General features: G+C 42.1%; 1 protein-coding gene across 2 annotated transcripts in view; it reads right to left on the reverse strand.

The window, feature by feature from the left end:
• The window catches only part of LOC139754679 (uncharacterized), a 327,464-nt gene that overhangs the window by 223,397 nt on the left and 77,731 nt on the right, over positions 1–26,336 (reverse strand). For both annotated transcript variants that reach the window (XM_071672228.1, XM_071672229.1), the window contains one exon: positions 16,486–16,632. In XM_071672228.1, coding sequence (XP_071528329.1) covers positions 16,486–16,632 — 147 coding nt within the window. The remainder of the gene's footprint in view (positions 1–16,485; positions 16,633–26,336) is intronic.

The following is a 26,336-nucleotide window of genomic DNA, read 5'->3' on the forward strand; positions in this document are numbered from 1 at the left end:
TAACGAAATCTTTCAAGAAAGGTTAACAGGGCTATTTTATAATAAATTTTATTTCAGCCAATAAAATATTGTTATCAAAGAAAAGATTCTTGTGTTTGGACATAGTATAATTCAATAACTCTCTTGCTTCAGCTATGGTGGAAAAAACCACTCTCCTCCTGAAGAAAGCCAAAGAAAGTTTACTCCAAATAGGGCCCATCAGGTTTAATACCAAAACCCTGACACTGAGATTCTTGAAGGGCACTCTCATAAAAGGAAATTACAATACTCATCATGAAAAAGGCTTCTTATGAGACAATGAGGAAATAAACCACCAGATACACTATTAGATTGTTATAGGTCAGAAACTTTTGAAAGTTTCTGCTTGAGCTGTGGTGGAAAAGCAACCAGTCCCATTTCATGTGCTAGTGAAGTAAAAGGAAAACAGAAGATATCAATCACTGTATCATCACTCAACTATTTTTTTTCAAACAAGTGATCACCATCTCCCATGTTAAAGAGTTGGAGCCAAGAAGGGATGAAATAAGCCTACAACAGCTTACATCCATTCTCTTGCTGTGAAGTGTAATGCAACAAAAACCATAGCCCCCTATCCACAACCAGGCCACACACAACATGGTTTACCCTGGACAATTCACATGCCTTGGTTCAGTCCACTGACAGCACGTCAACCCGTGTACCACAACGTCCAAATTCACTATATCAAGAGCATGCCCTTCACCCTCCTTTATGTTCAAGCCCCAATCACTCCAAATCTTTTTCACTTCATCCTTCCATCTCCAATGTCACTTCCCCATTTTCCTTGTTCCCTTCACTTCTGATGTACATATCATTTTTTATTTTTTTTCACCTTTTTTCATTCAAACTTTATTTTTATACAATGTAGGTTCCAGTCATGGACAAAAATCTACATCAAGGTGAGTCCATGATTGAAATGTAGAGAGGTTTATCGAAAGGGGAGGCACATTACCAGTACTACATACTTGTGTATCAGGAGGGTTAGTGACAGCTATGTAGAGAGCCAGCACTTTAGTCGATGTCATGTCGCTTTCCTCTGACTGAGGTAGCTGTCTTTTTCTGCTCACGGCTCACCCACAAATGAACTACTGGCATTCTGTCCATAAACATACATTCCCTCCTCGTCATTTTTAAAACATGACAACATCTGACTCACACAGCTCATTCTTTGTAATTCTACATTTTCCTGAGGAAGTAGTCAGTAAAAACATTAATAGTTAGAAGTAGTAGGCAGGAACATTAGGCAGGACCATGAGGAAGTAGTCAGTAGAAACATTAGGTAGGAGCCTATAGAAACACTGCACTAAAGTTGCCCTCTACCAGTGGCCTGCTAAGGGTGAGCCAATAAAGGCTAAAATCCTGCATTAGAGTTTACAAGTTATAGTTTGGTCAAGAGAAAAGAGATAGTGAAAGCTTTGCGGAAGATCAAATCCAGCAAGGCGGCGGCTCTGGATGGTATTACAGTGGAATTTGTTAAAAAAAAAGGGGTGATTGTGTTGTTGATTGGTTGGTAAGGATATTCAATGTATGTATAGACAATGGTGAGGGGCCTGAGGATTGGCAGAATGTATGCATAGTGCCATCATACAAAGGCAAAAGGGATAAAGGTGAGTGTTCAAACTACAGAAGCATAAGGTTGCTGAGCATTCCTGGGAAATTATATGGGAGAGTACTGATTGAGAGGATGAAGGCATGTACAGAGCATCAGACTGGGGAAGAGTAGTGTGGTTTCATCAGTGGTAGAGGATGTGTGGATCAGGTGTTTGCTTTGAAGAATATATGTGAGAAATACTTAGAAAAACAGATGGATTTGTATGTAGCATTTATGGATCTGGAGATAGCATATGACAGTGTTAATAGATATGCTTTGTGGAAGGTTTTAAGAGTATATGGTGTGGGAGGAGAGATGCTAGAAGCATTGAAAAGTTTTTACCAAGGATGTAAGGCATGTGTATGAGTAGGAAGAGAGGAGTGATTGGTTCCCAGTGAAAGTTGGTCTGCAGAAGGGGTGTGTGATGTCCCCATGGTTGTTAAATCTGCTTATTGATGGGGTGGTTAGGGACGTAAATGCAAGAGTTTTGGAGAGAGGGGCAAGTATGCAGTCTGTTGTCGATGAGAAGGCCCGGGAAGTGAGTCAGTTGATGTTCACCAATGATACAGCTCTAGTGGCTGATTTGAGTGAGAAACTGCAGAGGTTGGTGACTGAGTTTGGAAAAGTGTGTGAAAGGAGAAAGTAGAGAGTAAATGTGAATAACAGCAAGGTTATCAGGTTCAGAAGGGTTGAGGGTCAAGTTAATGGGGAAGTAAATATGGATGGAGAAAAATTAGAGGAAGTGAAGTGTTTTACATATTTGAGAGTCGACTTAGCAGCAGATGGAACCATGGGAGGGAGGGAGGGAGGGAGGAGGGAGGGAGGGAGGGAGGGAGAGGAGAGAGAGAGAGAGAGAGAGAGAGAGAGAGAGAGAGAGAGAGAGAGAGAGAGAGAGAGAGAGAGAGAGAGAGGGAGGGAGGGTGGGAGAGGGAGGGAGAGGGAGGGGGAGAGAGAGAGAGAAAGAGAGAGAGAGAGAGAGAGAGAGGGGGGGGGGGACAACAAAGAAAGTGTGGAAGGAGAGAACTTTATCTTGGAGTGCAAAAATGGGTATGTTTGAAGGAGTAGCAGTTCCAACAATGTTATATGGTTACAAGGCATGGGCTATAGATAGGGTTGTATGGAGGAGGGTGGATGTGTTGGAAATGAAACGTTTGAGGACAATATGTGGTGTAAGGTGGTTTGATTGAGTAAGTAATGTAAGGGTAAGAGAGATGTGTGGTAATAAAAAGAGTATGGTTGAGAGAGCAGAAGAGGGTGTTTTGAAATGGTTTGGACATATGGAGAGAATGAGTAAGGAAAGATTGACAAAGAAGGTATATTTGTCAGAGGTGGAGGGAAGAATGAGAAGCAGGAGACCAAACTGGAGGTCGAAGGATGGAGTGAAAAAGATTTTGAGCGACCGGGGCCTGAACATACAGGAGGGTAAGAGGCATGCAAAAAATAGTTTTGGAACAAAGTGGTATACCAGGGTCGACGTGCTGTCAATGGACTGAACCAGGGCATATGAAGCATCTGGGGTAAACCATGGAAAGGTCTGTGGCACCTGGATGTGGATAGGGAGCTGTAGTTTTGGTGCATTACACATGACAGCTAGAGACTGAGTGTGAACGAATGTTGCCTTTTTGTCTGTATTCTTGATGCTACCTCGCTGAAGCAGGGGATAGCGATGCTGTTTTCCTGTGGGGTGGGGAAGTGACAGGAATGGATGAAGGAAAGCAAGTAAGAGTACATACATGTGTATGTATGTAATGTCTGCATATGTGTATGTATATGTGCATATGTGGGTGTTTATGTTATATATGTGTATGTGAGTGCATGGATCATTCTTTGTCTGTTTCCTGGTGCTAACTCGCTGACGTGGGAAACAGCGATTATGTACAATAAAATAAATGTAAATTCATATATCAACATATACACATATACATACATATACACAGACATATACTTATATGTACACGTGTACAAATTCATACATGCTTGCCTTCAATCCATTCCCGGCAATACCCCACCCCACAGGACACAAAATTCCTACACCCGTTTCAGCGAAGTAGCACCTGGAAAACAAACAAAAAAAAAGGCCATATTCATTCTTACTCAGTCTCTAGCTGTAATATGTCAAGCACTGAAACCACAGCTCCCTATCTTTATCCAGGCCCCACAGACCTTTGCATGGTGTAACCCACGTTTCACATGCCCTGGCAGCACATATATTAAATAAAAATAAATAAATAAATGAAACAGCCCAACCCACCCACATACACATGTATATATATAAACGCCCACACACGCACATATACATACATATATATTTCAACATATACATACATATACATACACAGACACACACATGTACATATTCATACTTGTTGCCTTCATCCATTCCTGTTGCCACCTGGCCACACATGAAATAGCATCCCTCCCCACCCACACAAGCACACACACCCACTCACACCAGCACCACCACCACCGCCACATCAAGGTAGTGCCAGGAAAAGACAAAAAAAAAAAAAAAAGGCCATTCAGTCTCTAGCTCTCACGTGTAATGAACTGAAATCACAGCTCCCTTTTCAAATCCAGGCCCCACAGACCTTTCTATGTTTTACCCCAGATGCTTCACATGCCCTGGTTCAATTCACTGACAGCACATTGACCCCGGTATACCACATCGTTCCAATTTACTCTTTGTTCCTTGCACACCTTTCACCCTCCTGTATGTTTAGGCCCCGATCGATTAAAATCTTTTATACTCCATCCTTCCACCTCCAATTTAGTCTCCCACTTCTCATTCATCCCTCCACCTCTGCCTCTGACATGCATATCCTCTTTGTAAATCTTTCCTCACTCATTCTCTCCATGTGACCAAACCATTTCAATACACCCTCTTCTACTATCTCAACCACACTCTTTTATTACTACACATCTCTCTTACCCTTTCATCACTTACTCGATCAAACCACCTCACAGCACATATTGTCCTCAAACATCTCATTTCTAACATATCCACCCTTCTCCACACAACCCTATCCACAGCCCATGCCTTCCAACCATATAACATTGTTAGAACCACTATTCCTTCAAACATACCCATTTTTGCTTTCCAAGATAATGTTCTCACCTTCCACAAATTCTTCAACGCTCCCTGAACCTTTGGCCACTCCCCCACCCTGTGATTCACCTCCACTTCCATGGTTCCATCCACTGCCAAATCCACTCCCAGATATCTAAAACACTTCACTTCCTCCAGTTTATCTCCATTCAAACTTACCTCCCAATTTAATTGTCCCTTAACCCTACTGTACCTAATAACCTTGCTCTTATTCATACTTACTCTCAGCTTTCTTCTTTTACACACTTTACCAAACTCAGTCACCAGCTTCTGCAGTTTCTCACCCGAACCAGCCACCAGCAATATATCATCAGCGAACAACAACTGACACTCCTAAGCCCTTTCATTCACAACAGACTGCATACTTGCCACTCTCTCAAAAACTCTTGCATTCACCTCCCTAACAACCCCATCCATAAACAAATTAAACAACCATGGAGAAATCACTCACCCCTGATGCAAACTGTATGTATATGTGCGGGTGTGGGCGTGTATGTATATACATGTGTATGTGGGTAGGTTGGGCCATTCTTTCGTCTGTTTCCTTGCGCTATCTCGCTAACGCAGGAGACAGCAACAAAGTCTAATAAAAAAAATAAATACACATATACATATATATAAGAAAACAAATGGGAACATCGGTGAAGGGGGCAAATGGGGAGGTAATAACAAGTAGTGGTGAAGTGAGAGGGAGATGGAGTGAGTATTTTGAAGGTTTGTGTTTGATGATAGAGTGGCAGATATAGGGTGTCTTGGTCGAGGTGGTGTGCGAAATGAGAGGGTTAGGGAAAACGATTTGGTAAACAGAGAAGAGGTAGCAAAAGCTTTGCAGAAGATGAATGCTGGCAAGGCGGTGGGTGTGGATGGTATTGCAGTGGAATTTATTAAAAAAGGGGGTGACTGTGTTGTTGACTGGTTGGTAAGGATATCTAATGTATGTATGGCTCATGGTGAAGTGCCTAAGGATTGGCGGAATGCATGCATAGTGCCATTGTACAAAGGCAAAGGGGATAAAGGTGAGTGTTCCAATTACAGAGGTATAAGCTTGTTTAGTATTCCTGGGAAATTATATGGAAGGGTACTGATTGAGAGGGTGAAGGCATGGACAAAGCATCAGATTGGGGAAGAGCAGTGTGGTTTCAGAAGTGGTAGAGGATGTGTGGATCAGGTGTTTGCTTTGAAGAATGTATGTGAGAAATACTTAGAAAAACAAATGGATTTGTATGTGGTATTTATGGATCTGGAGAAGGCATGTGATAGAGTTGATAGAGATGTTCTGTGGAAGGTATTAAGAGTATATGGTGTGGGAGGCAAGTTGGTAGAAGCAGTGAAAAGTTTTTATCGAGGATGTAAGGCATGGGTACGAGTAGAAAGAGGGGAAAGTGACTGGTTCTCAGTGAATGTTGGTTTGCGGCAGGGGTGCGTGATGTCTCCATGGTTGTTTAATTTGTTTATGGATGGGGTTGTTAGGGAAGTGAATGCAAGACTTTTGGAGAGAGGGGCAAGTATGGAGTCTGTTGTGGATGAGAGGGCATGGGAAGTGAGTCACTTGTTATTCGCTGATGATACAGAGCTGGTGGCTGATTCGGGTGATTGAGTTTGGTAAAGTGTGTGAAAGACGAAAGCTGTGAGTATATGTGAATAAGAGAAAGTTTATTAGGTTCGGTAGGGTTAAGGGACAATTAAATTGGGAGGTAAGTTTGAATGGAGGAATACTGGAGAAAGTGATGTGTTTTAGATATCTGGGAGTGGATTTAGCAGTGGATCAAATCATGGAAGCAGAAGTGAGTCACAGGGTGAGGGAGGCTCGAAGGTTCTGGGAGCATTGAAGAATGTGTGGAAGGCGCAAACGGTATCTTGAAGCAAAAATGGGTATGTTTGAAGGAATAGTGGTTCCAACAATGTAATATGGTTGTGAGGCATGGGCTACAGATAGGGTTTGGCAGAGGAGGGTGGATGTGTTGGAAATGAGGTGTCTGAGGACAATATGTGGTGTGAGGTGGTTTGATCAAGTAAGTAATGAAAGGATAAGAGAGATGTGTGGTAATAAAAAGAGTGTGGTTGAGAGAGCAGAAGAGGGTGTATTGAAATTGTATTGAAAGTGTATTGGTCACATGAAGAGAATGAGTGAGGAAAGATTGACAAAGAGGATATATGTGTCAGAGGTTGGGGGAACGAGGAGAAGTGGGAGACCAAACTGGAAGTGGAAAGATGGAGTGAAAAAGATTTCGAGCAATTGGGGCCTGAACATACGGGAGGGTGAAAGGCGTGCAAGGAATAGAGTGAATTGGAACGATGAGGTATACCGGGGTCGACGTGATGTCAATGGATTGAACCAGGGCATGTGAAGCATCTGGGGTAAAGTAAGGAAAGTTCTGTGGGGCCTGGATGTGGAAAAGAAGCTGTGGTTTTGGTGCATTACCCATGACAGCTAGAGACTGAGTGCAAACAAATGAGGCTTTTGTTCTCTTTTCCTAGCACTAACTCACACGCTCACAGGGGGGGACCATTTTCATATGTGGGGGCAGGAATGGATTAAGGCAGCCTGTATGAATATGTACATGTGCATATATGTATATGTCTGTGTATGTATATGTATGTATATGTTGAAATGTATAGGTATGTATATGTGCATGTGTGGGCGTTTATGTATATACACGTGCATGTTCGTGGGCTGGCCCATTCTTTCATCTGTTTCCTTGTGCTACCTCAATAACGCAGGAGACAGCGACAAAGTATAATAAATATAAATATATATCAAGATGCTTGTGGCATGAGAAGAGTGGGAGGTGGGCAGATTAGAAAGGGTAGTGAGTGGTGGGATGAAAAAGTAAGATTATTAGTGAAAGAGAAGAGAGGCATTTGGACGAGTTTTGCAGGGAAATAGTGCAAATGACTGGGAGATGTATAAAAGAAAGAAGCAGGAGGTCAAGAGAAAGGTGCAAGAGGTGAAAAAGAGGGCAAATGAGAGTTGGCATAAGAGTATCATTAAAATTTAGGGAGAATAAAAAGATGTTTTGGAAGGAGGTAAATAAAGATCGTAAGATGAGAACAAATGGGAACATTGGTGAAGGGGGATAATGGGGAGGTAATAACAAGTACTGGTGATTTAAGAAGGAGATGGAGTGAGTGAGTATTTTGAAGGTTGGTGAATGTGTTAAATGATAGTGTGGCAGATATAGGGTAGTGTGTCGAGGTGGTGTGCATAGTGAGAGGGTTAGGGAGAATGATTTGGTAAACAGAGAAGAGGTAGTAAAAGCTTTGCGAAAGATGAAAGCCGGTAAGGCAGCAGGTATGGATGGTACTGCAGTGGAATTTATTAAAAAAGGGGGTGACTGTGTTGTTGACTGGTTGGTAAGGATATCTAATGTATGTATGGCTCATGGTGAAGTGCCTAAGGATTGGCGGAATGCATGCATAGTGCCATTGTACAAAGGCAAAGGGGATAAAGGTGAGTGCTTAAATTACAGAGGTATAAGTCTGTTGAGTATTCCAGGGAAATTATATGGGAGTGTATTGATTGAGATGGTGAAAGCATGTACAAAGCATCATACGAAGGAAGAGCAGTGTGGTTTCAGTAGTGGTAGAGGATGTGTGGATCAGGTGTTTGCTTTGAAGAATGTATGTGAGAAATATCTAGAAAAACAAATAGATTTGTATGTGGTATCTATGGATCTGGAGAACGCATGTGATAGAGTTGATAGAGATGTTCTGTGGAAGGTATTAAGAGTATATGGTGTGGGAGACAAGTTGGTAGAAGCAGTGAAAAGTTTTTATCGAGGATGTAAGGCATGTGTACGAGTAGAAAGAGAGGAAAGTGACTGGTTCTCAGTGAATGTTGGCTTGTAGCAGGGGTGCGTGATGTTTCCATGGTTGTTTAATTTGTTTATGGATGGGGTTGTTAGGGAAGTGAATGCAAGAGTTTTGGCGAGAGGGGCAAGTATGCAGTCTGTTGTGGATGAGAAGGTTTGGGAAGTGAGTAAGCTGTTGTTCACTGATGATACAGCGCTGGTAGCTGATTCAGGTGAGAAACTGCAGAAGCTGGTGACTGAGTTTGGTAAAGTGTGTGAAAGAAGAAAGCTGAGAGTAAATGTGAATAAGAGCAAGGTTATTGGGTACAGTAGGGTTGAGGGGCAAGTCAATTGGGAGGTAAGTTTGAATGGAGAAAAACTGGAGGAAGTGAAGCGTTTTAGATATCTGGGTGTGGATTTGGCAGCGGATGGAACCATGGAAGTGGAAGTGAATCATATGGTGTGGGAGGGGGCGAAAGTTCTGGGTGCGTTGAAAAATGTGTGGAAGTCGAGAATGTTATCTTGGAAAGAAAAAATGGGTATGTTTGAAGGAATAGTGGTTCCAACAATGTTTTATGGTTGCGAGGTGTGGGCTATAGACAGAGTTGTGTGGAGGAGGGTGGATGTGCTGGAAATGAGATGTTTGAGGACAATATGTGGTGTGAGGTGGTTTGATCGAGTAAGTAATAATACGGTAAGAGAGATGAGTGGTAATAAAAAGAGTGTGGTTGAGAGAGCAGAAGAGGGTGTTTTGAAATGGTTTGGTCACATGGAGAGAATGAGTGAGGAAAGATTGACAAACAGGATATATGTGTCATAGGTGGAGGGAACAAGGAGAAGTGGAAGACCAAACTGGAGGTGGAAGGATGGACTGAAAAAGATTTTGAGCAACTGGGGCCTGAACATGCAGGAGGGTGAAAGGCGTGCAAGGAATAGAGTGAATTGGAACGATGTGGTATACCAGGGTCGACGTGCTGTCAATGGACTGAACCAGGGCATGTGAAGCGTCTGGGGTAAACCATGGAAAGTTTTGTGGGGCCTGGATGTGGAAAGGAAGATGTGGTTTCGGTGCATTATATACATGATAGCTATAGACTGAGTGTAAACGAATGTGGCATTTGTTGTCTTTTCCTAGTGTTACCTCGTCCTCGTGTGGGGGGAGGGGGTTGTCATTTCATGTGTGGCAGGGTGGCGACGGGAATGAATAAAGGCAGCAAGTGTGAATTATATACATGTGTATATATGTATAAGTCTGTGTATCTATATATATATGTATAAGCTGAAATGTATAGGTATGTATATGTGTGTGTGTGAATGTCTATGTACATACATGTGTATGTGGTGGGTTGGTCCATTCTTTCGTCTGTTTCCTTTTGCAACCTCACTAATGCTGGAGACAGTGACAAAGTATAATAAATAAATGAAATATCACTCGAAGGCTCAGAGTGGGGTGCCTAAATGTGTGTGGATGTAACCAAGATGTGAAAAAAGGAGAGATAGGTAGTATGTTTGAGGAAAGGAACCTGGATGTTTTGGCTCTGAGTGAAACGAAGCTCAAGGGTAAAGGGGAAGAGTGGTTTGGAAATGTCTGGGGAGTGAAGTCAGGGGTTAGTGAGAGGACAAGAGCAAGGGAAGGAGTAGCAATACTCCTGAAACAGGAGTTGTGGGAGTATGTGATAGAATGTAAGAAAGTAAATTCTCGATTAATATGGGTAAAATTGAAAGTTGATGGAGAGAGGTGGGTGATTATTGGTGCATATGCACCTGGGCATGAGAAGAAAGATCATGAGAGGCAAGTGTTTTGGGAGCAGCTAAATGAGTGTGTTAGCGGTTTTGATGCACGAGACCGGGTTATAGTGATGGGTGATTTGAATGCAAAGGTGAGTAATGTGGCAGTTGAGGGAATAATTGGTATGCATGGGGTGTTCAGTGTTGTAAATGGAAATGGTGAAGAGCTTGTAGATTTATGTGCTGAAAAAGGACTGATGATTGGGAATACCTGGTTTAAAAAGCGAGATATACATAAGTATACTTATGTAAGTAGGAGAGATGGCCAGAGAGCGTTATTGGATTACGTGTTAATTGACAGGCGTGCGAAAGAGAGACTTTTGGATGTTAATGTGCTGAGAGGTGCAACTGGAGGGATGTCTGATCATTATCTTGTGGAGGCTAAGGTGAAGATTAGTATGGGTTTTCAGAAAAGAGGAGTGAATGTTGGGGTGAAGAAGGTGGTGAGAGTAAGTGAGCTTGGGAAGGAGACCTGTGTGGGGAAGTACCAGGAGAGACTGTGTACAGAATGGAAAAAGGTGAGAACAATGGAAGTAAGGGGAGTGGGGGAGGAATGGGATGTATTTAGGGAATCAGTGATGGATTGCGCAAAAGATGCTTGTGGCATGAGAAGAGTGGGAGGTGGGCTGTTTAGAAAGGGTAGTGAGTGGTGGGATGAAGAAGTAAGAGTATTAGTGAAAGAGAAGAGAGAGGCATTTGGACGATTTTTGCAGGGAAAAAATGCAATTGAGTGGGAGAAGTATAAAAGAAAGAGACAGGAGGTCAAGAGAAAGGTGCAAGAGGTGAAAAAAAGGGCAAATGAGAGTTGGGGTGAGAGACTATCAGTAAATTTTAGGGAGAATAAAAAGATGTTCTGGAAGGAGGTAAATAGGGTGCGTAAGACAAGGGAGCAAATGGGAACTTCAGTGAAGGGCGTAAATGGGGAGGTGATAACAAGTAGCGGTGATGTGAGAAGGAGATGGAATGAGTATTTTGAAGGTTTGTTGAATGTGTCTGATGACAGAGTGGCAGATATAGGGTGTTTTGGTCGAGGTGGTGTGCAAAGTGAGAGGGTTAGGGAAAATGATTTGGTAAACAGAGAAGAGGTAGTAAAAGCTTTGCGGAAGATGAAAGCCGGCAAGGCAGCAGGTTTGGATGGTATCGCAGTGGAATTTATTAAGAAAGGGGGGTGACTGTATTGTTGACTGGTTGGTAAGGTTATTTAATGTATGTATGACTCATGGTGAGGTGCCTGAGGATTGGCGGAATGCGTGCATAGTGCCATTGTACAAAGGCAAAGGGGATAAGAGTGAGTGCTCAAATTACAGAGGTATAAGTTTGTTGAGTATTCCTGGTAAATTATATGGGAGGGTATTGATTGAGAGGGTGAAGGCATGTACAGAGCATCAGATTGGGGAAGAGCAGTGCGGTTTCAGAAGTGGTAGAGGATGTGTGGATCAGGTGTTTGCTTTGAAGAATGTATGTGAGAAATACTTAGAAAAGCAAATGGATTTGTATGTAGCATTTATGGATCTGGAGAAGGCATATGATAGAGTTGATAGAGATGCTCTGTGGAAGGTATTAAGAATATATGGTGTGGGAGGCAAGTTGTTAGAAGCAGTGAAAAGTTTTTATCGAGGATGTAAGGCATGTGTACGTGTAGGAAGAGAGGAAAGTGATTGGTTCTCAGTGAATGTAGGTTTGCGCCAGGGGTGTGTGATGTCTCCATGGTTGTTTAATTTGTTTATGGATGGGGTTGTAAGGGAGGTAAATGCAAGAGTCCTGGAAAGAGGGGCAAGTATGAAGTCTGTTGGGGATGAGAGAGCTTGGGAAGTGAGTCAGTTGTTGTTCGCTGATGATACAGCGCTGGTGGCTGATTCATGTGAGAAACTGCAGAAGCTGGTGACTGAGTTTGGTAAAGTGTGTGGAAGAAGAAAGTTGAGAGTAAATGTGAATAAGAGCAAGGTTATTAGGTACAGTAGGGGTGAGGGTCAAGTCAATTGGGAGGTGAGTTTGAATGGAGAAAAACTGGAGGAAGTGAAGTGTTTTAGATATCTGGGAGTGGATCTGTCAGCGGATGGAACCATGGAAGCGGAAGTGGATCATAGGGTGGGGGAGGGGGCGAAAATTTTGGGAGCCTTGAAAAATGTGTGGAAGTCGAGAACATTATCCCGGAAAGCAAAAATGGGTATGTTTGAAGGAATAGTGGTTCCAACAATGTTGTATGGTTGCGAGGCGTGGGCTATGGATAGAGATGTGCGCAGGAGGATGGATGTGCTGGAAATGAGATGTTTGAGGACAATGTGTGGTGTGAGGTGGTTTGATCGAGTAAGTAACGTAAGGGTAAGAGAGATGTGTGGAAATAAAAAGAGCGTGGTTGAGAGAGCAGAAGAGGGTGTTTTGAAATGGTTTGGGCACATGGAGAGAATGAGTGAGGAGAGATTGACCAAGAGGATATATGTGTCGGAGGTGGAGGGAACGAGGAGAAGAGGGAGACCAAATTGGAGGTGGAAAGATGGAGTGAAAAAGATTTTGTGTGATCGGGGCCTGAACATGCAGGAGGGTGAAAGGAGGGCAAGAAATAGAGTGAATTGGAGTCATGTGGTATACAGGGGTTGACGTGCTGTCAGTGGATTGAAGCAAGGCATGTGAAGCGTCTGGGGTAAACCATGGAAAGCTGTGTAGGTATGTATATTTGCGTGTGTGGACGTGTGTATGTACATGTGTATGGGGTTGGGCCATTTCTTTCGTCTGTTTCCTTGCGCTACCTCGCAAACGCAGGAGACAGCGACAAAGTATAAAAAAAAAAAAAAAAAAAAAAAAAAAAAAAATCACGAGGTCATATTTGTGTGTATGATCTATTATATGCTGATGACCATGAGGAAAATGAAAACATAACAAGTTCCCAAGTGTAGTTTCATGTAATGATCACATCATCAGGGGAGATAAAGAATGAGATAGATGACATAGAACAGTCAGTTGAAATATAAGGATGAGACATAACTGAGATGCCATTGGTTACGCTTATTGACCAATGGTGTGTTAGGTATGTCTCTTTCTTGTATATCAACTGACTGTTCTATGTCTTCTATCTTATTATTGTAGTTCCCCTGATGATGTGATCATTACTTGAAAGTGCACTTGGGAACTTATCGTGTTTCATTCACCTTGTACTTATCTTCCTACTCTTACACACGCCTTACATCTTTGCTAAAAAATTCTCACTGCTTCTAGTAGCTTACCTACCACACCAAGTATTCTAAAGACCTTCCACAAAGCATATATCCTGATGCTCACTGACTTAAGATTTTTTTACTTTACAATGGTACAATAGCGATACACATTCACTAGAAACAGTACTTCGAATTTTGAATTTTGACCTATTCCCAGGATAGCGATGTGCAGAATGATAGAATGATATTCTCTTTAGATGCTGCACAGCAGCAGAGAGAGACAGCTTCCAGTCATCCACGTGATCATGTGTAAACAACTGTTACTCTTCAGTGTACTGTGTTGCCAGCATTTTTTAGATTTTGTGTTTTGTGTTACTGCATCCCATCATGTTTACAAAATGCCTGTCTGAGTCTCCTGCCTCTGGTGAGAATAAGAGGAAAGCACTCTTGAGATGAATTTCAAGATAATTGCTCAGCATGAAGGCGGCAAGCTAGTAATGACCATCACACATGAATTAGGACTTTCACAATCGACGATCTCAACCATCTTAAAAAGATAAGAAGTGAATCAGTGATGTAGTGAAATCTTCAGCATCAGTTAAATCCATGTCATCATGAAGAAAAGAGCTTGGCCAAACGATGATATGGAAAATTACTTGTCACATGGATGGAAGACCAGATACAAAAGGAAATACTGCCTAGCCTACTGACGATCCAGGATAAGGCAAGAAGTCTTTTTAATATGCTAAAATGGCATGCCGATGATCCTATGTATAAGCAAATGTTTACTGCAAGTTTTAAGTGGTTCCAACACTGCAAAATGCATCATAATTTTCATAATGTGATGGTTAGCAGCAAGGCAGAAAATGCCGATACTGAAGGTGCCAAAACTTTTAAGGAAGAGCTACATAGGATAATTGTGGATGAGAAATGTAAATGTTGTCAGAATGCTTAAGATAGGCTAAGCTAAGCGAAGTTATGATGTTCGGTAGGTTAGATGTGCAGTATCAAATGTATTTTCGACTTGATATTTTCAACTTACGATGGGTTTATCAAAACATGACCCCATTGTAAGTCGGGGAGCATTTGCATTCTAAAACACTGAACATTGTCAGGCAGGAAAGTACCATTACAGCTGGGTACAATGGATATCAGAGTGAGCACTATGGGTCTGGTCATATTTGAAGGGGTGGTAAACCTATTTCCAAGGTGCCTCACAGTGGCGTCAGGGAGCTGACAGCTGTAAGGCCAGGCTGTTTCACCAGGGAAAAATATGTAGAAATTTTGGAGGAGGTGCTGCTACCTACTGTAACTGTTCTAATGTTCCTTAAGCCATAACCTTTCTACTTACTTCAGGACATCAGTCCAATACACACTAGTCGTGTCGTTCAGGGATGGTTTCAGCAACACCTAAGTATAACCCCACTATCACATCCTCTAAAATCCCCTAACCTTAATCCCATACAACATTTCTGGGCAGAGCTGACGAGGGCAATGTGGAACACCTGCATTGGTCATTGGTGTGACGAGGTAGTCACTGCTGCTCTGCGGATGTGGGAAAACCTATGTGACCCACACGGAAGTGACCTGACATCTTCGTTGATGGCTTCTATGCCACAATGACTCAATTGTGTGCTCAACACATCAATATTAATGACTAAACCGTTTCTTATCATCTTTGGTTTTCGGCCCCTGACAAAAGTCATTACTCAAGTGGATCATTATCCATACAGCTTGTTAATAATTTAAAACAGGCATTATATGGTTTCAGTATAGAGATCTGTCTTATATAATGCATCTGCTGTCAACCCACAGGCATCAGTATTGCCAGTTTATCCAAACATTTCCTTTTTTTATGGTTTTTGGAAGCCTCACTCACACATCTCTAATCACTTATTAAAGTTCCAGGTGTCCTCTAACATCTATTATTGAGGCAAGCTGAAAACAAATAATCATATAATGTGTCCGTTTCCCATATGGTCTATACTACCTGGCAAAAATCACAAACTATCAGCATGTGGAGAGGCGTTGGTCAGTGCCACATGCATAATTTCGCATTACAAGATGACATGAATACCATGCTATTTATATGTTACTCTCAGTTACAATCATAATGACACCACATTAATTGCTTATCATACAAATAAGCATACAAGGATGTGTGTATAACTGCCAAATCCACATTTACCCATATAAGACAAACACAGGGATGCCAACGTGACACAAGAGTCATGACCTTTGTTCAGTTTCTTTCGTCAGTTGTGTCATTAAGTGTAACGATACTTTCCCAGCTGTCTGTACACGTACAATTAACTATTCTCCTAAAAAAAGTTCCACTGAATGTAAAAAGCTGGTCTGGTTCCGAGTGTCCCATTAGTGTATGATACTAGAGAATTTTGTGAACTGCTGTTTGGATGGGAGTGACTGGACTGATGATGTCATTTTTGTGGCAGTCTCTGATTTGTAGATAGTGGACCCAAAACGAATTCACAGCTGCTGCCTTGGTTGAGTAGTATGCAAATGGTGAGGGCCAGCACTTTCTCACTGGAAATACTGAAAGCTGGTAGGTCCTAGCTCAATTTTGTATTGATGTTTGAGAGAATCACCTGATGCTGACAAGACAGAATGCCGAGGAGAGAAATGCAGTTATCTTTTAACATTAATACGTTGTACCAAATTATCAAGTGAAATTTCTGAGGGAAACGCTATAACAATCATCATGTGCTGAACAGTTCTGGCTAGGTCTAGCAGATGTTGGATAATAAAATGTTTCCTCTGTGTGGATTTGATTACTCAAAATAAAGTGGCTCATGCACTCTCGTCATGTACTATACTTGCATTACCTACTACCACTCCTTTTCACTTGTCTTCTTCATGACCAGGCATCAATTCACTAGGGTCATTGCATATCTACATATTTAGTTTCTCATATCTAAATGCACAAAATCTGGTTTTTATTGGAAAATACCTTTCAACAACTCCATTACATGGTGTAATTTTACAGAGAAAAAAATATAAAATGAACAACTAACTACTTACTTTGTGAAATAGTGTTCTAACATCAGCAAACTCTTCTTGACAGTATATTCTCTTGTGCGCTAAAAAGTTTACCACTGATCGAAAAAGATTGTGACAAACTTTGCACTCTAAGATCATGTCACATTCATTAAGGATGATGTTGCGCACCTGGAGGAGAAAGAAAGTCAAAGTATAAATAAACACAGCTTCAAATTACTGTATCAAAAATTCCTATAATGTACAAAACAAATCATTGAAAAACAAAAGTATAGCGCACCATTGTTAAAACAATCTTGGCTACTTTGGAAATTGGCATAAGACCATAACTGTCTGAAAGAGCCAAATTTGCAAGGCACATGTTAGAAAGACCAAGGACTTAAGCACCCAAAAACATAATCACCATGTGATCCAACTTATGGGTGTCCTAAATAAATCTTCTCTCATGGGTCACGGTGACATTAAATTATCACCAACACCTTTCTAAGAGTGTCTGATCTCACGACCTAATTCTTGTTGGCACTTAAGTACATTTTTCCAACGTTGTAAGTAATTAGTCAAACATCAATGTCTTTAGTGCTGACCACTTAGAATCATTATTTCTGTATATACTTGTATGTAGAGGAAATGTGATGCTGATATGTATGGTATTTCAGGAGGGATGGCATCTCAGTCCTTCACGCTGAATGGCATCTCAGTCTCTCACGGACTGAGAGATAGACACATACATACATGGGACCTCCCTCAGTGTTTTAAATGGTTGAAAGAATTTTTCCCAGAGGTTCCCTTAAGTCAACTTCTTGAGAAATGAGATGGCCCCTTCCTCCCTATCATGTCAAACTGACTGGGGTACACTACAGTATGTAGATATCATTCACTGTTAAGGATACCCATTAGAAAACAAATTTGTTTTGATAAGATCTAATGAGCCAGCACTTTAGTGGTTGTCAAGTTGTTCTCCTCTGATCCAGATAGCTGTCTTTTTTGTCTGCCTCACTAACATGTGGACTACTAGTATTCTGTCCACAAACATACAATCTCTCCTTGTCATATGTAACATCTGACTACACTTAACTCAAGCAGCTCATTCTTCGTAACTAGATTTTCCTGCAGTGACCTCTATGTGCTAGCCCTGACTTTTGGGAAAATAGTAGGAGCAGTAGACAGAAGTAGTAGGTAAGAATATTTAAGGCATGATTATTAGATAGATATATTAGGTAAAAGCAGTAGGTAGGAGCATTAAATAGAAGTAGTCAGTCGGAACATTAGATAGCAGCCTCATCAAATACTGTGCTAGACTTACCCTCTGCCAGTGTCCTGTTAAGGTTGAAGCGCTAAAGGCTAAGAAGTGGCACTGAAGTTCTTCAGTTATGAAGACTCTGTTGTTGTGACCACCCCTTTGAGGTAGTGCAAATTGCAACAGGCATCAGAGATATAGATATACAGATATATGGATTGATCTTTTTTTTATTTTTCTATTATTTTGCTTTGTCGCTGTCTCCCACATTAGCGAGGTAGCGCAAGGAAACAGATGAAAGAATGGCCCAACCCACCCACATACACATGTGTATACATACACATCCACACATGCACATATACATACCTAAACATCTCAACATATATATATATATATATACAAAGACATATACATATATACACATGTACATAATTCATACTGTCTGCCTTTATTCATTCCCATCACCACCCTGCCACACATGAAATACAATCCCCTCCGTGATCATGTGTGCAAGGTAGCACTAGGAAAAGACAAAAAAGGCCACATTCACTCACACTCAGGCTCTAGCTGTCATGTAATAATGCACCGAAACCACAGCTCCCTTTCCACATCCAGGCCCCACAGAACTTTTCATGGCTTACCCCAGACGCTTCACATGCCCTGGTTCAATCCATTGACAGCTTGTCCACCCCAGTATACCACATCGTTCCAATTCACTCTATTCCTTGCAAGCCTTTCACCCTCCTGCATGTTCAGGCCCCAATCACTCAAAATCTTTTTCACTACATCCTTCCACCTCCAACTTGGTTTCCCACTTCTCTCGTTCCCTCCACCTCTGACACATATATTCTCTTGGTCAATCTTTCCTCACTCATTCTCTCCATGTGACCAAACCATTCCAAAGAAAACCCTCTTCTGCTCTCAACCACACTCTTTTCATTACCACACATCTCTCTTACCCTATTATTACTTACTCGATCAAACCACCTCACACCATATATTGTCCTCAAACATCTCATTTCCAGCACATCCACCCTCCTCCACACAAATCTATCCATAGCGCATGCTTAGCAACCATATAACATTGTTGGAACCACTATTCCTTCAAACATACCCATTTTTGCTTTCCGAGATAGTGTTCTTGACTTCCACACATTCTACAGCGTTCCCAGAACTTTCGCCCCCTCCCCCACCCTATGATTCACTTACGTTTCCATGATTCCATCCACTGCCAAATCCACTCCCAGATATCTAAAACACTTCATTTCCTCCAGTCTTTCTCCATTCAAACATACCTCCCAGTTGACTTGTCCCTCAACCCTACTGTACCTAATAACCTTGCTCTTATTCACATTTACTCTCAGCTTTCTTCTTTCACACACTTTACCGAACTCAGTCACCAGCTTCTGCAGTTTCTCACATGAATCAGCCACCAGCGCTGTATCATCAGCGAACAACAACTGACTCACTTCCCAAGCTCGTTCATCCACAACAGACTGCAAACTTGCCCCTCTTTCCAAAACTCTTGCATTCACCTCCCTAACAACCCCATCCATAAAAAAATTAAACAACCATGGAGACATCCCACACCCCTGCCGCAAACCTACATTCACTGAGAATCAATCACTTTCCTTTCTTCCTACACATACACATGCCTTACATCCTCAATAAAAACCTTTCACTGCTTCTAACAACTTGCCTCCCACACACCATATATTCTTAATACCTTCCACAGAGCATCTCTATCAACTCTATCATATGCCTTCTCCAGATCCATAAATGCTACATACAAATCCATTTGCTTTTCTCAACTCTATCATATGCCTTCTCCAAATCCATAATTCCTACATACAAATCCATTTGCTTTTCTTACATACAAATCCATTTGCTTTTCTAAGTATTTCTCACATACATTCTTCAAAGGAGAGATAGGTAGTATGTTTGAGGAAAGGAACCTGGATGTTTTGGCTCTGAGTGAAACGAAGCTCAAGGGTAAAGGGGAAGAGTGGTTTGGGAATGTCTGGGGAGTAAAGTCAAGGGTTAGTGAGAGGACAAGAGCAAGGGAAGGAGTAGCAATACTCCTGAAACAGGAGTTGTGGGAGTATGTGATAGAGTGTAAGAAAGTAAATTCTCGATTAATATGGGTAAAACTGAAAGTTGATGGAGAGAGGTGGGTGATTATTGGTGCATATGCACCTGGGCATGAGAAGAAAGATCAAGAGAGGCAAGTGTTTTGGGAGCACCTGAATGAGTGTGTTAGTGGTTTTGATGCATGAGACCGGGTTATAGTGATGGGTGATTTGAATGCAAAGGTGAGTAATGTGGCAGTTGAGGGAATAATTGATATACATGGGGTGTTCAGTGTTGTAAATGGAAATGGTGAAGAGCTTGTAGTTTTGTGTGCTGAAAAAGGACTGATGATTGGGAATACCTGGTTTAAAAAGCGAGATATACATAAGTATACTTATGTAAGTAGGAGAGATGGCCAGAGAGCGTTATTGGATTACGTGTTAATTGACAGGCGTGCGAAAGAGAGACTTTTGGATGTTAATGTGCTGAGAGGTGCAACTGGAGGGATGTCTGATCATTATCTTGTGGAGGCTAAGGTGAAGATTTGTATGGGTTTTCAGAAAAAAAGAGTGAATGTTGGGGTGAAGAGGGTGGTGAGAGTAAGTGAGCTTGGGAAGGAGACCTGTGTGAGGAAGTACCAGGAGAGACTGAGTACAGAATGGAAAAAGGTGAGAACAATGGAAGTAAGGGGAGTGGGGGAGGAATGGGATGTATTTAGGGAATCAGTGATGGATTGCACAAAAGATGCTTCTGGCATGAGAAGAGTGGGAGGTGGGTTGATTAGAAAGGGTAGTGAGTGGTGGGATGAAGAAGTAAGAGTATTAGTGAAAGAGAAGAGAGAGGCATTTGGACAATTTTTGCAGGGGAAAAAATGGAATTGAGTGGGAAAAGAAAGAGACAGGAGGTCAAGAGAAAGGTGCAAGAGGTGAAAAAAAGGGCAAATGAGAGTTGGGGTGAGAGAGTATCATTAAATTTTAGGGAGAATAAAAAGATGTTCTGGAAGGAGGTAAATAAAGTGCGTAAGACAAGGGAGCAAATGGGAACTTCAGTGAAGGGCGCAAATGGGGAGGTGATAACAAGTAGTGGTGATGTGAGAAGGAGATGGAGTGAGTATTTTGAAGGTTTGTTGAATGTGTTTGATGATAGAGTGGCAGATATAGGGTGTCTTGGTCGAGGTGGTGTGCAAAGTGAGAGGGTTAGGGAAAATGATTTGGTAAACAGAGAAGAGGTAGTGAAAGCTTTGCGGAAGATGAAAGCCGGCAAGGCAGCAGGTTTGGATGGTATTGCAGTGGAATCTATTAAAAAAGGGGGTGACTGTATTGTTGACTGGTTGGTAAGGTTATTTAATGTATGTATGACTCATGGTGAGGTGCCTGAGGATTGGCGGAATGCGTGCATAGTGCCACTGTACAAAGGCAAAGGGGATAAGAGTGAGTGCTCAAATTACAGAGGTATAAGTTTGTTGAGTATTCCTGGTAAATTATATGGGAGGGTATTGATTGAGAGGGTGAAGGCATGTACAGAGCATCAGATTGGGGAAGAGCAGTGTGGTTTCAGAAGTGGTAGAGGATGTGTGGATCAGGTGTTTGCTTTGAAGAATGTATGTGAGAAATACTTAGAAAAGCAAATGGATTTGTATGTAGCATTTATGGATCTGGAAAAGGCATATGATAGAGTTAATAGAGATGCTCTGTGGAAGGTATTAAGAATATATGGTGTGGGAGGAAAGTTGTTAGAAGCAGTGAAAAGTTTTTATCGAGGATGTAAGGCATGTGTACGTGTAGGAAGAGAGGAAAGTGATTAGTTCTCAGTGAATGTAGGTTTGCGGCAGGGGTGTGTGATGTCTCCATGGTTGTTTAATTTGTTTATGGATGGGGTTGTTAGGGAGGTAAATGCAAGAGTTTTGGAAAGAGGGGCAAGTAAGAAGTCTGTTGGGGATGAGAGAGCTTGGGAAGTGAGTCAGTTGTTGTTCGCTGATGATACAGCGCTGGTGGCTGATTCATGTGAGAAACTGCAGAAGCTGGTGACTGAGTTTGGTAAAGTGTGTGGAAGAAGAAAGTTAAGAGTAAATGTGAATAAGAGCAAGGTTATTAGGTACAGTAGGGTTGAGGGTCAAGTCAATTGGGAGGTGAGTTTGAATGGAGAAAAACTGGAGGAAGTGAAGTGTTTTAGATATCTGGGAGTGGATCTGGCAGCGGATGGAACCATGGAAGCGGAAGTGGATCATAGGGTGGGGGAGGGGGCGAAAATTCTGGGGGCCTTGAAGAATGTGTGGAAGTCGAGAACATTATCTCGGAAAGCAAAAATGGGTATGTTTGAAGGAATAGTGGTTCCAACAATGTTGTATGGTTGCGAGGCGTGGGCTATGGATAGAGTTGTGCGCAGGAGGATGGATGTGCTGGAAATGAGATGTTTGAGGACAATGTGTGGTGTGAGGTGGTTTGATCGAGTGAGTAACGTAAGGGTAAGAGAGATGTGTGGAAATAAAAAGAGCGTGGTTGAGAGAGCAGAAGAGGGTGTTTTGAAGTGGTTTGGGCACATGGAGAGGATGAGTGAGGAAAGATTGACCAAGAGGATATATGTGTCGGAGGTGGAGGGAACGAGGAGAAGAGGGAGACCAAATTGGAGGTGGAAAGATGGAGTGAAAAAGATTTTGTGTGATCAGGGCCTGAACATGCAGGAGGGTGAAAGGAGGGCAAGGAATAGAGTGAATTGGAGCGATGTGGTATACCGGGGTTGACGTGCTGTCAGTGGATTGAATCAAGGCATGTGAAGCGTCTGGGGTAAACCATGGAAAGCTGTGTAGGTATGTATATTTGCGTGTGTGGACGTATGTATATACATGTGTATGGGGGGGGGTTGGGCCATTTCTTTCGTCTGTTTCCTTGCGCTACCTCGCAAACGCGGGAGACAGCGACAAAGTATAATAAAAAAAAATAATATTCTTCAAAGCAAACACCTGATCCACACATCCTCTACCACTTCTGAAACCACACTGCTCTTCCCCAATCTGATGCTCTGTACATGCCTTCACCCTCTCAATCAATACCCTCCCACATAATTTACCAGGAATACTCAACAAACTTATACCTCTCGTAATTTGAGCACTCACTTTTATCCCCTTTCCCTTTCTACAATTGCACTATGCAAGCATTCCTCCAATCCTCAGGCACCTTACCATGAGTCATACATACATTAAATAACCTTACCAACCAGTCAACAATACAGTCACCCCCTTTTTTAATAAATTCCATTGCAATACCATCCAAACCCGCTGCCTTGCCGGCTTTCATCTTCCGCAAATCTTTTACTACCTCTTCTCTGTTTACCAAATCATTTTCCCTAACCCTCTCACTTTGCACACCACCTCGACTAAAACACCCTATATCTGCCACTCTATCATCAAACACATTCAACAAACCAAAATACTCACTCCATCTCCTTCTCACATCACCACTTCTTGTTATCACCTCCCCATTAGCCCCCTTAACTGAAGTTCCCATTTGCTCCCTTGTCATACACACTTTATTTACCTCCTTCCAAAACATGTTTTTATTTATTCATTTATTATTTATTTTGCTTTGTCGCTGTCTCCCGCATTAGCAAGGTAGCGCAAGGAAACAGACGAGAGGATGGCCCAACCCACCCACATATACATGTATATACATACACGTCCACACAAGCAAATATACATACCTATACATCTCAACATATACATATATATATATACACACACACACATATACATATATACACATGTACATAATTCATACTGTCTGCCTTTATTCATTCCCATCGCCATCTCGCCACATGTGAAAAAACAACCCCTTCCCCCTCATGTTTGCGAGGTAGTGCTAGGAAAAGACAACAAAGGCCACATTCATTCACACTCACTCTCTAGCTGTCATGTAATAATGCACCGAAACCAAAGCTCCCTTTCCACATCCAGGCCCCACAGAACTTTCCTTGGTTTACCCCAGATGCTTCACATGCCCTGGTTCAATCCATTGACAGCATGTCGACCCCGGTATACCACATCGTTCCAATTTACTCTATTCCTTGCACGCCTTTCACCCTCCTGCATGTTCAGGCCCCGATCACTCAAAATCTTTTTCGCTCCATCTTTCCACCTCCAATTTGGTCTCTCACTTCTCATTCCGTCCACCTCTGACACATATATCCTGTTTGTCAATCTTTCCTCACTCATTCTCTCCATGTTACCAAACCATTTCAAAACACCCTCTTCTGCTCTCTCAACCACACTCTTTTTATTACCACACATCTCCCTTACCCAATTATTACTTACTCGATCAAACCACCTCACACCACTTATTGTCCTCAAACATCTCATTTCCAGCACATCCACCCTCCTGCGCACAACTCTATCCATAGCCCACGCCTCGCAACCATACAACATTGTTGGAACCACTATTCCTTCAAACGTACCCATTTTTGCTTTCCTAGATAGTGTTCTCGACTTCCAAACATTCTTCAAGGCTCACAGAATTTTCACCCCTCCCCCACCCTATGATTCACTTCCGCTTCCAAGGTTCCATTCGCTGCCAGATCCACTCCCAGATATCTAAAACACTTTACTTCCTCCAGTTTTTCTCCATTCAAACTTACCTCCCAATTGACTTGACCCTCAACCATACTGTACCTCATAACCTTGAGAGGGTGAAGAAACAGAGCATCAGATTGGGGAAGAGCAGTGTGGTTTCAGAAGTGGTAGAGGATGTGTAGATCAGGTGTTTGCTTTGAAGAATTTATGTGAGAAATACTTAGAAAAGCAAATGGATTTGTATGTAGCATTTATGGATCTGGAGAAGGCATATGATAGAGTTGATAGAGATGCTCAGTGGAAGGTATTAAGAATATATGGTGTGAGAGGCAAGTTGTTAGATGCCATGAAAAGTTTTTATCGAGGACGTAAGGCATGTGTACGTGTAGGAAGAGAGGAAAGTGATTGGTTCTCATTAAATGTAGGTTTGCGGCAGGGGTGTGTGATGTCTCCATGGTTGTTCAATTTGTTTATGGATGGGGTTTTTAGGGAGGTGAATGCAAGAGTTTTGGAAAGAGGGGCAAGTATGTAGTCTGTTGTGGATAACAGAGCTTGGGAAGTGAGTCAGTTGTTGTTCGCTAATGATACAGCGCTAGTGGCTGATTCATGTGAGAAACTGCAGAAGCTGGTGACTGAGTTTGGTAAAGTGTGTGAAAGAAGAAAGTTAAGAGTAAATGTGAATAAGAGCAAGGCTATTAGGTACAGTAGGGTTGAGGAATATATATATATTCCTCACGTGTCATAGAAGGCGACTAAAGGGGATGGGAGCAGGGGGCTAGAAACCCTCCCCTCTTTGTATTTTAACTTTCTAAAAGGGGAAACAGAAGAAGGAGTCACGTGGAGAGTGCTCATCCTCCTCGAAGGCTCAGATTGGGGTGTCTAAATGTGTGTGGATGTAACCAAGATGAGAAAAAAGGAGAGATATGTAGTATGTTTAAGGAAAGGAACCTGGATGTTTTGGCTCTTAGTAAAACAAAGCTCAAGGGTAAAGGGGAAGAGTGGTATGGGAATGTCTTGGGAGTAAGGTCAGGGGTTAGAGAGGACAAGAGCAAGGGAAGTACTAGCACTACTCATGAAACAGGAGTGGTGAGAGTACGTGATAGAGTGTAAGAAAGTAAACTCTAGATTGATATGGGTAAAACTGAAAGTTGATGGAGAGAGATGGGTGATTATTGGTGCATATGCACCTGGGCATGAGAAGAAAGATCATGAGAGGCAAGTGTTTTGGGAGCAGCTGAATGAGTGTGTTAGTGGTTTTGATGCACGAGACCGGGTTATAGTGATAGGTGATTTGAATGCAAAGGTGAGTAATGTGGCAGTTGAGGGAATAATTGGTATACATGGGATGTTCAGTGTTGTAAATGGAAATGATGAAGAGCTTGTAGATTTATGTGCTGAAAAAGGACTGGTGATTGGGAATACCTGGTTTAAAAAGAGAGATACACATAAGTATACGTATGTAAGTAGGAGAGATGGCCAGAGAGCGTTATTGGATTACGTGTTAATTGACAGGCGCGCGAAAGAGAGACTTTTGGATGTTAATGTGCTGAGAGGTGCAACTGGAGGGATGTCTGATCATCATCTTGTGGAGGCGAAGGTGAAGATTTGTAGGGGTTTTCAAAAAAGAAGAGAGAATGTTGGGGTGAAGAGAGTGGTGAGAGTAAGTGAGCTTGGGAAGGAGACTTGTGCGAGGAAGTACCAGGAGGGAATGACTGCAGAATGGAAAAAGGTGAGAACAAGGGAGGTAAGGGGAGTGGGGGAGGAATGGGATGTATTTAGGGAAGCAGTGATGGCTTGTGCAAAAGATGCTTGTGGCATGAGAAGAGTGGGAGGTGGGTTGATTAGAAAGGGTAGTGAGTGGTGGGATGAAGAAGTAAGATTATTAGTGAAAGAGAAGAGGGAGGCATTTGGATGATTTTTGCAGGGAAAAAAATGCAGATGACTGGGAGATGTATAAAAGAAAGAGGCAGGAGGTCAAGAAAATGATGCAAGTGGTGAAAAAGTGGG

The sequence above is a fragment of the Panulirus ornatus genome, chromosome 17, assembly GCF_036320965.1.
Source record: "Panulirus ornatus isolate Po-2019 chromosome 17, ASM3632096v1, whole genome shotgun sequence".
NCBI lineage: Eukaryota > Metazoa > Arthropoda > Malacostraca > Decapoda > Palinuridae > Panulirus > Panulirus ornatus.